Source organism: Chaetodon auriga, chromosome 4 (assembly GCF_051107435.1).
Source record: "Chaetodon auriga isolate fChaAug3 chromosome 4, fChaAug3.hap1, whole genome shotgun sequence".
Classification (NCBI taxonomy): Eukaryota; Metazoa; Chordata; class Actinopteri; order Chaetodontiformes; family Chaetodontidae; genus Chaetodon; species Chaetodon auriga.
In genome coordinates, this window is record NC_135077.1 from 20,890,783 (window position 1) to 20,902,535 (window position 11,753).

The 11,753-nt window shown below is 39.4% G+C and overlaps 1 protein-coding gene across 3 annotated transcripts; it reads left to right on the forward strand.

The window, feature by feature from the left end:
- Positions 1-438: 438 nt before the first annotated feature.
- ppm1kb (protein phosphatase, Mg2+/Mn2+ dependent 1Kb) lies at positions 439-8,228 on the forward strand. Of its 3 annotated transcripts, none has more exons than XM_076727979.1 (7): positions 439-545; positions 1,923-2,458; positions 2,624-2,724; positions 4,686-4,851; positions 5,477-5,621; positions 5,777-5,911; positions 6,239-8,228. In XM_076727979.1, the coding sequence occupies exons 2-7, from the start codon at positions 1,989-1,991 to the stop codon at positions 6,368-6,370; spliced, it is 1,149 nt and encodes a 382-aa protein (XP_076584094.1). In that variant the 5' UTR covers positions 439-545; positions 1,923-1,988; the 3' UTR covers positions 6,371-8,228. The 3 variants fall into 3 exon arrangements, with proteins under 3 accessions (XP_076584094.1, XP_076584095.1, XP_076584096.1); XM_076727980.1 differs by having other exon boundaries at positions 508-614; XM_076727981.1 differs by lacking the exon at positions 439-545 and adding an exon at positions 1,146-1,233.
- The last annotated feature ends 3,525 nt before the right edge of the window (positions 8,229-11,753 follow it).

Consider the following 11,753-nt stretch of genomic DNA (forward strand, 5'->3'; position numbering starts at 1 on the left):
GTTATACAATGTCATTTCAGAAATGACAAATGGACAATTTTTAAAAAGGGGCACTAATTTGCAGTGTTACAGTATGACAGTAAACAGGGAAGCAGAACCAGTGAGCTCTGTGCACTGTAGCCTTAAATTCCAATGGGGTTAAAGGAAGATTAGTGCAAACATTCAGGCCTGAAGTGACTCATTTAATAAAAATCTAAATTAGTGTAATGGTGATAGAGGAAGTGCGAGCTGATTGGCCTTCAGGAGAACTGGGAACAAGATTAAAGGTGTGTCAGGCATGAACACGAAAGTAATTTACCGTCCCTTTAACATCAAATGCTCCTCTGATTGGCTGGACGAAGTGAAATTTGCCGACTGATTATTGGTGCATACACCTGTCTTTGAGCATTACGTCAACCAATCATCTGCACTTTATGTGGGGGTGTCAAAGGAGGCGTAAGCGTTTCTTGCATGCTGATTGGCGCGGTCACATCAGAGGCCTTGTTTGATAACACTGGGAATCCAAAACAGAGGGACAAGACGAGGGCAGCGGTGTTTTCATTCAGGTATTAGAGATTTATTTTCAAGGCAACAGCGGGGGATTACACAGTATTAATACCTTTGAGACATTAAAGGTATGATTCTTAGTTAACACACCACTGAAAGGTCAAGGGGATGGCCTCGGTAATGTTGGATGAACTACGAACCTCTAGCTAATGCTAGCCACCTAGCTAGCTAGGCAGCTAAAGATCGCTATTGCTATGTAGCTAGCCAGCTTGTTAATGTTTATGCCGCCGAAACGCCAAGTCGCTAACTTTGCGTTAGCCCAGTTGTTTTTCATAACCGCAATAAGAACATGGTATTAGGGAGTATTGAAGTATTCGTAGTGAAACACGGACACACCCCATCTGACACGTGTGTTTAACGTTATATAATCGGCGTACTGATGTATTGTTAGCAGTGGAAGCTAGCGTTGGTGTTATGACAGCCAAGAGTTGCGTCATTCATATATCGTTAACGTTGATTTTAACGTGTTTTCACTATTTTGATAATACACTGCTACATTTTCTGAATCTTATTCGATAGAAAAGTTGTGTGTTGATCGTATATATATATATAAACGCATTATTATTCCCCGATTCTTTTCAGATGTTTGAACGTATACACCAGCAGTGTTTGTACATACGGAGATAAGGCAGGCTTAATTTAACAGTAATGTGACAGGAAAGACTTCAAGGTTGTCACGACCTTCAGGTAAATCTCATTTTTTAAGGACGCTGTTTTAATCACCGTATTTGGGGTAAGCTTTGAAGCAAGGCCTGTCGGGCTGCAGTTAAATCTAAATTTTTCATTAATTTTTCCGATTATTTTCTCCATTAAGTGATTTGTTAAATGTCAAAAAATAGTAAAAATGTCCATCAGAGTCACATAAGGCCAATTGAAATCCATTCAAATGCTGGTCAATAAATAACAGTCTTGCGGCCCAGTATAATCAGTTTGTTATTATATGTGACAATAATATAACTATTATCAGAGAGACAGGAACCAGTGAATGTCTGGCTTTTTGCTGGATGAATGACTGGAACGTTTAACCAAGTATTGAAACAGTTATTGATTCATTTTCTGTCAATCAATTGACTGCTTCAGCTCTACTCAACATTTGTCCAGTCCTTTCATAAGTAGATCACAGTTTTAAGCACCTGTTGTAAATCAGTAAAGGGCTGGCATCATAATATCTTGTTTCTATCTTTTTAGAGATAAGAGCATTTGCTTAATGATTATTAATTTGTAAATCACAAATAATACAAGGTTGGTGGCAATAGGTGCAGCATTTTAGACATTCTGGTGTTGTCGCCCCCTCCTGAACAAACAAAAGTGTTTATTGAAATGTGAGTTCAATTTTCTGCACCCAATCTAAAGAACTGATTTTTTTTCTCCCACAGTGTTCAGACAACAAACCCCCCTTCCTCTGCATCCAGTGCTTCTCCAGTGTTTGTGCTGTCGGGGTGATGTCAGCAGCCTGTCTTGTGCGCCTTGCAAGGTGCAGTGGTCCTCATGTGGGGCGCAGTGGTTTTTTACAGATGGCCCTAGGCCCTCCCCAATTCCAGCAGGACAGCCAACTTCAGTTCACAGTCTTCCAGAGACAACTTTACAGCCCTTCAGGAAAACGGCACAGCAACACACGCTTTGATGCAGACAGTAGTGGCCGCCCCACCACTTGGGATTCATTTGGCATCTGGGACAATCGCATTGATGAGCCCATCCTGCTGCCTCCCAGCATTCGCTACGGCAAGCCCATTCCCAAAGTCAGCTTATCGAGGGTCGGCTGTGCCTCGCTCATCGGTCAACGCAAGGAGAATGAAGACCGCTTCCAGGTCTCCCAAATGACTGACAACATACTCTACTTTGCCGTGTTTGATGGACATGGTGGGCCGGACGCAGCCGACTTCTGTGAAAAATACATGGAGAAGTTCATCAAGTAAGGAAATCAGTAGATATGCTGATATCGCACATCGACGCCAGTCTTTGTCACAGGAAATTAATTGACTGATTAACGTTTTGAATAACTGAAAGTGTGAGATGATTGTGAAGAATATCTTTGTATCTGATACTTTGATCAATGTAGGTGTGGTTGTTGTTTCAGGGACCTTGTGGCAGAGGAGGTCAATCTGGAACTAGTTTTAACGAAGGCATTCCTTGAAGTAGACAAAGCTCTTGCGAGGCACTTGCACTTCTCTCCAAACGGTAGGTTCTTTTGTGTTACATGCACATAGTTATACTGTGTATATATATGCACCTGTATATGTGTAATGATTTCTTTTTCTCTCTTGAAAACCTAACTTACTTATCCTACTTAGGCTTTGAAGCACTGGATTTCCCAACTGACATGATCTGAGCTCTTTTGGTTAGAGGTCTGTCATTTAAGCCAAAGTTAATTAATGACTGATGAACAATAAACCAGCTACAAGTAGAGCAAACACTAAAACGCTTCACTGCTTCCAGTGTTGCGTCTACAGCGGCGACAAATTCAAGGAAAATTGTAACCAATATGAATCATATGCTGTGGTCTTCACAATCACCAGATCTCAACCCTATTAAAAGCCATTTGAAAGGATGGCAGTCGAGGGACTTGTAGAGTCGATACCAACAAGCATTGAAGCTGTTCCAGCTTGCGGTGGCCTGAAAGTTCGTGTTGTTTTTTCCTTTAATTTGTCACCCATCTTTTGATATGCTCTCAATCTGCAAAGTATGTTGTTTAGCAGCATGGGTATTAAATTTGATGTTGGGGTGATTTGAGCGTCCCTTTAACAAATTCATGCAAAAAAAAATTCTGTCAATAAATCTCGTGGCCTACATGTTTGCCCTTGTCGTATAGGAACTTAAATTAGCTTGACTTTTCTCAAAGGTCCTTATGTCTGATTAAGCTTATCTGTTTATATAAAAGCTAGTATATCTATGATGTGGCCATAGATCAGCCACGCTGTGTGAAATGTCCCAATATGCCTGTGTGTGTGTGTGCATGTTATCTACGGCAGCTGCTGACCCAGCTAAGAGCTGGAGCCCCTTGGCACCAATGTGGATGACGAGAGGCTAGATATTGAAGGAGAGTCCAGCGGGTCCTAAATCCTGGACTACTGGAAGGTTCCCTATCTTTCTCTCAATCCCCTCTTTCTCTCTCTCTCTCTCTCTCTCTCTCACTCTCACTCTCACTCTCTACCTCTCTCTCTCGCTCTCTTCCTTTTCTTCTCTCACCAAGTGTATGCAAAGCTTCTTGTGAGACAGTGCTTCAGTTTGACAAAGTGTTTGAGATGTATGTTGTCAGTCACAGATCTAGTCCTTGAGATGCAGCATGTTTTATACGCAGATCAGACCAAACAACAACAACAACAACAACAAACACCTGCCTTTGAATCTACAGTTAGTCACCTCGTTTATTCCCTCAGAGAGAAAAAGGTTTAATGCAGGCCCACAAATGTCAGCAGATAAATCAGCTTTAAGGTTTTTCATTCTGTTTTAAGAAATGTGTTGTCCCTTATGGAACCGAAGTTTAGTGTTTATGTGTAGTTAAATTTCTGCTGCTCAAACGTTTGCCAGACACACAGAGTTGTCTGGAACCACGTTACTGAGTTCAGTGCAAAAAGAACATCTTACTGTTTGCCTGCATTAATAGGAAATGTCACTTATTGCCATCATCAAGTACTAAGTAGTCACATTTAGGACAGATAAGTGATGAATTTTTCACATTTGTAGCTCTTAATAAATGCATGCAAACTGCAAGTACAACAAAGCACCGCTGTCATGAAGTATGAAGAAAGTAGTTTTCTTTTTTAGATGAGTTTATGTGTTTTTTCAATATCAAAATCAATTCTGGACACTGATTAGTGTACTGACAGAGAACATTTATTATTTTTAGACTGAAGTCTGCTGTAAAATTTGCTGAAGAGCTCAACTGTGCTGAAAAACTTCAACCTGCATGCATGACTGTCTCCTCTATCTATAATTGTCTAACCTCTAGTTTGCTGTAAATCCACGTTACGACTTCCCACCCATGTGTTCATGTTTTAGTGTGTGGATGTGAGAGTGTGAGGTACACCATGATGTGGTTGTTGTGAACAGTGATTTGTTTTAATTTTTAAATTTTTTTTTTTGTGGGGGCCTTTTTATGGCACATTCCACCTCTCATGTTTCCTTTTATGTCTCTGTAGTACCCGGCATGAATGCGGGAACCACTGCCACTGTGGCCCTGCTGAGGGACGGCTTTGAGCTGGTGGTGGGCAGTGTGGGTGACAGCCGAGCCATGCTGTGCCGCAAGGGCAAGGCCCTAAAACTCACTGTCGACCACACTCCTGAGAGGAAGGACGAGAAAGAGAGGTACAAAGATGTTTGCAGTCATGCCTCGTTTATCAGTTTAGACAAAAGGACAGCAGCCAGAGACAGTGGTATGAACCACCCTGAAGATACAATAAGTTCATGAAATGAGCACAACATTTAAAGTTTTCCACTATGGCTTCATTTACACGGTTCTCGTGCCTGTTAGAACAATTTAAACATTTATCTTATTATTATGTCACGTAATTGACAGGATAACTCCCAATTTAAACCTGAGCAGCTACAATAAATGAAGAGGTGTGTGGAAGTGCACGAAACAAATTCGCTGCTGGGAATAAGAAAATAAACTAATATCTGTGAGAAAATGAACATCTAGTGGTTAAAAGCAGTTACTGAAGTGTCCATCTAAGGTTGGAAACAACTATTTAGGCTTTATTATCTGCCGAATCTCTGTTAACCATTAACCTGAATATTGCTAAAGATTCAGAATCTGTTCTTAGGTTTAGAGCCAGAAACAGAAGCTTCAAAACACTGAAGTAGTGTTGACGGTGCTGGTGGAGTTTTATCTGCAGTAATGAGAAGGATATTGGTACTATTATTGTAAAAATCACTCCTTCTGTCTGAGCAGAAATAACTAAATAGAATATAACTCTGCACCTGCTTCAAGGATAAAGAGAAGTGGAGGCTTTATCACCTGGAATAGTCTGGGACAGCCAAATGTCAACGGCAGGTTGGCCATGACGCGCAGCATTGGAGACTTTGACTTGAAGAACACGGGGGTCATCGCTGAGCCTGAGACCAGGAGAATAGCGGTAGGTTTGCAGAAGTGCAGTGACAAATCCAGCTTCTCAACAGGAAGTGCATGGAATTTCTTTAATATGAATGTACGACAGCATAGCTGTAGCACAGACATGTAGTAAAAAAAATGTCTTAAGCAAACACTTAATTTTGCTTTTCCTTCCATCAGCTGCACCATGTGCATGACTCATTCCTGGCGCTGACGACAGACGGCATTAACTTCATTATGAATAGCCAAGAGATCTGCAATGTGATCAGCCAGTGCCACGACCCCAAGGAGGCAGCTCACAGAATATCTGACCAGGTACAACCTTCATTTTTGGCTTTTAGTACTCCCAGACTGACACCACAGTGTCTGTACTACAGGAGAGTTTTGGGTTTGAAAGGCTGTTTTGTTGCTTGGAAGGCATGTTTGAGTTGTGGCAGATTGACATATTTATTGAAATGAAGGCTTTCATGTTTTGTTAGACAGACAAATCAAAATGCCTCCATAAACAGTCTCCGGGTAGAGTAGCCTTTACTCACACTCATCTCAGGCGTCCAAAAAATACTTCACGTTTGGAAATATAAGTAAGCAGACCTTTATTCAAATGTTTATGGGTTTATGTGTCATGATCCTTTTGTCCCTCAGGCTCTTCAGTATGGCTCAGAGGACAACAGCACAATTATCGTGGTGCCCTTTGGTGCTTGGGGAAAGCACGAGAGCTCGGACCCAAGTTTCTCCTTCAGCAGAAGTTTTATGTCCAGTGGTCGCTGGGCATAGGCAGCAGGACATTGGATGAAAGGGTTCGGGCTCTGGACCGGATTCATGTGTGCAATACAATCGAACAACGGTGCCCTTATGGAAACATGATAAAGAGTGTGGTTTGCCCAGACTGTAACACCTAAGGGTTACAACGCATTATTTAGAGTAGCATGATATTTATTAGCCTCGTGGAGTTAGAGGCTGTGAATTCATGATGTGCACTAAATGGAAAACATCCTCTTTATACAAGGTTTTATCTACTAGCAAACCAATGACCTTATAGGTGCTAAAAGCTGAGAAGTGTTTGAATGGCAGACAGGAATTCATGGATGGATGCTGACGGTCTGCCATTCAGATATTTTATCTTTTTAGCTGATATAATGCCTAAGTTTGGACTTTTTACGTTCAAGGTGATCTTAACTTGGATAAGTTGTATTTCAAAAACAGTTTGTGCGTCTGGATTTTAGCAGCTGTTTAATTTGGAGCATTGGGAAAAACTAATTGAAAAAAAAATAATTGAACTGCATTCATTCGTCAGTTAATTGGAATTAATTGAACCCCTGTATGGGAACACAAAATCTTTGTCAGAGTTCATAGAACGTTGTGACTCACGACGTGTCTAGAACATAAGAATCGTGGCCCAAATAAGTCGGTGAGTAGGTCTTAATCATTGTTTGTCCATTCTGGAATTTACTTTTCAACTTATGCATCTAAATTAGACAGAACAGAAATACTAACAGTTCCATCTTTGAAAATGCTTTGGTCCCAGCTTCCCCATAAACACGCAGTGTTGTTGGCGCTCTTAATACTCACTGAAGCACCTCTCTGACAAACATTGATGCTCAGTTGCACAACTTTGATGGTTTAGGAGAAAATGAACAAAACCCTGTATGTTCTGTGATGTCGTGAACTCTTGTGAACGGAGTTGCTTGATGCTGTTTATATGCACAGCATTTCAGTGTCTGAGTGTCTAAAAATAACATGTTTCTTGCTTGTTCAAGTGTTAATATCTGTACTGATTTGAAACAGGTCTTCTTGGGGCACTAGTAAGTGTTCAGGGTACAGAAATGTATAGTTTATGTTTTGTAAATAATTCTATTTATGTACATCTGGAAAACTGATAGTTCTCTGTTGCATTTACTTAACTCGTCTGAAGAGATATCAATATTTCACCCGGGCGGGAGTGTCGCCTGACTCGTGTTGTGTAAAGCTAAATCATTACAATAAGTAATTCCTCATTTACACCAATGATGTGTCACTCAGAAAGCGTGAAGCACACTTAATGCAACACTAAAGAGCTGATCAGCTAAGAGCCATGTATGACAATGTGAATGTTTGCTTCAATGCCCTCCATGACTAAAGAGTACAATCAAACCCTGCAGGGTGTAGGAGTAATTAAGCTGTAGATTGTCTTGGCTGACTGACTGTGAGTGGATCCATTTCCAGAATAAGGCAGATTAATACTGTTAGATGGGACAGACATCTTCTGTTTTGTGGTTAAAAGTAGACAAATACAACATATTTATCATCATTGTTCTGTTTGTAAGACTTTGTAGCCTTTCATTTTTCCTCAAACACCATTTCTAGATGTTTTGTAAATATTGTTTTCCTCCTCGTCCACATATTAAATGGTTTTATATAAGGACTTTGTCTTTATAGTTAACACGTCCTCATTACAAGCCTCCTTGTCCGTTAAATTCCCATGTCGGGTTTTATTTACTGTGTTCTGTTTGGCTGCTGTTCAGATATAATCATTGTAGCTGTGGATCTGTATCTGGGACCTAAATGTGACTTTCAGCAACACTCTGTTTGTACTGTATTTTTGCTCTGAATGGCTTGTGAGACACCTCAATTAAAAACTACACACCAAAATTTCGTATTTGTTGAATTTTACAGCATGTAGTCAGATTTCTGTGGAGATTTGTGAACCATTTTGTTGTACTTTGTCATAATCATAAATTAGAATGGGAGTGTGGGACATTTTACAGTTGAAAAATAAACTTTGTAAGTGCTCTCTGGTCGAATGATGTAATAGAGACACTTTAAAGATTATTAAAAACATATTTCTGTATTTGTGAGAAGAGATATAGTAAAAACGAGACTGAAATATCGGTGAATATCAAATATCGGTTGGTGTGCGCTTTCTTGCCGGAAGTTAAAGTTTAACGTTAAATACTGAAGAAGTTTGTTAGCTAACAGAGGATTTGAACCAACAGGTAAGCTTTGACATCCTTCTTGTTAAAACAAAACAAAACAAAACAAAACAAAACAAAAAACAACAGGTACATATTTGACGTCTTAATTTTTAAAAGTTTTTACAATTCCAGCTCGATGTTATACTGATTTATCAGTAACATCAGTACTAAAGTAGCCTCCGGCTATAACGTTAGTAGCATTAGCCAGCTAGCTTGATGAGATAACGCTAACGCTATGGTAGAAATATAGAAATTAAACAATACGCAAGTTGTAACTTAGTTTGTGTAACTAATTGAACCAAATGCTGAAGCAAAAAAAAAGCCCAACACCGTGGCCACTTGATAATTAAATAAACTAGCTTTTTTTTTTTTTTTTTAAAAATCATACTTTTCTGTTTTAAACGTTGCTAATTAGCATGCCTGTTTCTTGCTAACTGAAACTTGCTGCTGTTCACACCGTCAGGCATCATCTCGCCACGGAGAGTTTTTCTAAATGTGCACTTTGACAGCTTTAAAAGAATTTATATACAAATTAGCTCAGAATTGTATGTAATGACCATACCAGTGGTTTGGCATGTTTTAGCCCTTTAGCTACTGTTTAAATATACTCTACAGCTAACCATTTGGCTAACTGTGATGCAAATATTTTAGATGTTTTAATGTGTTTTTCCACCACAGCATTCATGGATTTCAATACAGTTGCGTACAATTTGAAAATAAATGTGCAGGTTTAGAATGTAGCAGTTACTCAAATACTGTATTTAAGTACAATTTTGAGGTACTTGTACTTTCAGTACTTCCATTTTATACCATTTTATATTTCTATTCCAATACATTTCAGGAGGAAATAATGTACTTTTTACTCAACTACATTTATTTGATAATTAAGTTGCTTCGAGGAGTCATATTAATAATACAAATATAAATCAACTAATCAATTACATTATTACCAGCTGCAAAATGAAAGTGCTGAACACATCAATGCATCAATAACTATAATGATCAGAGCAGAAATGATCGGAAGCCAGCGTTGTGGCAGTGACAATGCACAGTCTCCATTCAGTCATCCATGGCTCTAGGTGGTGGTAAATAAAGGGTTAAAGCACCGTGCAGCTTGGTGGGATCTCTCTTGGCGGAGTGTGTGGCTGGATGGTGAGGCACCTGTCCCCGCTGTCATGAGCTGATGTTAGTCAGGCTCCATGTCGCTCTGCTCTGTCAGTCTGCAGCAGCGGCGCTCCTGAAGGCTGCAGCAGTACTCTGTACCACCTCACAGTCTCACGGACCGGTAAGTTACTGCAACAAAACTTCTCATTACTTTGCAGCAACATTGCGGTGATGATCATTTTCAGAGGATTTTGGCAGCCTGTGATTGTTTTGACTTGGTTTGTCTGATTAAAGATGGAGCAAGAAAATTAATTATGGAACTAATTAAAATGAAGTCATGTGAATCAGTGCTGTAGAAAGGATTTTAAAATACTGAAGTGGTGTGGTTTTATGGATTAGTTTTTGTCTGGTTTGGTTGGAAAAGTGGCCAAAAAATAGGCATACGGTTACATTATTTGATCATTTCCAGACAATTTCTTTAAAAGTTCCTGAAGCTCCCGTTCAGTAAAAACAAAATCCTGAAAGCAGCCACATTAACACAAAGCTGATCCTTGATGGTTGAGGTATGTGCTCTATCTTATACGTTCTTAATTTTATTTTACATATAAGACATCTGTGGTAATTTTCTATCAACACTGAAAAAGAGAAAGAAAAAGACAAACCTGGTTATTACAGGAACAAACACATTTTCAAATTTACCACAATGTTCTCCAAAGTTGAGAAACCCCACTTCACCCTAAAATATGATCGCACTGTCCTGAATGCAACAAAGGTTCTGGTGATGATGGTGTAGGTGACGTGAAAATTAATACATTTATAGTTAATAAGGAGAATAAAAATACGAGGCCAAAGCGTTGTCCTCGGGAATTGAAGGATGTCTGAGTATTTCATATTTGGATAAGTAAAGTAGTTAAAGCTTATCACAATAATAACAGGATGAAGGCAGATGAAGCAGTGTGTTTTTATTTATGTATGTTTTCATTTATGAGGCTACATGAGATCCCGTTTATTATGAAGTCTGTTTAAACGTACGAGCTCACCCCATAGAGTTCCTCACAGAAAAATGACACCATTGTTCAAAGTACATCAGAGGACAGAGACGTGCTGTGTTTTATTTCTGGTTAAAATTATTCAGTTTACCAAATTTGTTTGTGTTAAACGTCATTATGTGTCTGGTTCATGATGACAGAAGGCGTTTTTTCTTTTCTGGTCCCTTTTTGGTACATTAAGGAAATTTGAGCTGTTGAATTCCTGAGCACAAAAATGACATCTCCTCTGAGTTTATAACACTTAATGATGATTCATTTAATGGAGACATTTGGATGTGATTGTTAAAGGTCAAAAATGTGTTTTTCTTCTTGTTCCTTCAGTCGAATGTTTGAGCATCACTGTGTGAATGATGTTTGACACTAGATGTCTGTTTTCACATTATTTCTGAAAGTGTACATTTTCTCTGCGCTAATTGAATCTGATTTTAAGAGGCGGGCCTGCGAGCATGATTTGTGACATCACAACTAGTTTAAAAGCCAATTCTGGTTCAGTGTTCAGCATGCGTAAGGGAGATGTGCACATTCACATATTCTGGAGTTTTGAATGTGGGAGAAGGATTAGGTGCCATTTTAAAGAGTTTGATGTTGTGATTATACCATGTTAGACAGATACATTTTTATGTACGTCATAATACACGTGTGGAAAAGATCTTTAAATATTAAGTGAAGCTGCAGGATTTTCCATCTACATTTCACTTCAGAGCATCCTGAAAACACTTAATATTTGTCTGTGCTGATTTCAGGAATATCGTACAGACGTACATTTAAAATACTCAAACACCACGGCTTCAATCTGTGTTATTAACTCAGAGATAGAAAGATGTGAAAGACTGATCTCATGTAAGTTCACTGTCATTTGACAGGGTTTTTGCTGCAGAGGATGATGGAGAGAGCCAGTCACATCAACATCGCCATGATAGAAGACATCGGCACCAACGGGATGGCCAGGTCAAAGGTCATGGACCAGAACAAGCAGCCTTGTGGTTCCACAGTGAGCTTCCACAACATCCAGTACAAAGTGCAGCTGAAGAGCGGCTCCTTCTACAAAAGGAA

Excerpts from the sequence above, each read along its gene's own strand:
- ppm1kb (XM_076727979.1), top strand. The coding sequence starts at position 1,989 with ATGTCAGCAGCCTGTCTTGTGCGCCTTGCAAGGTGCAGTGGTCCTCAT. Across the intron at positions 2,459-2,623 it reads TACATGGAGAAGTTCATCAA|GGACCTTGTGGCAGAGGAGG; the intron begins GTAAGGAAATCA and ends TTGTTGTTTCAG. Across the intron at positions 5,912-6,238 it reads CTCACAGAATATCTGACCAG|GCTCTTCAGTATGGCTCAGA; the intron begins GTACAACCTTCA and ends TTTGTCCCTCAG.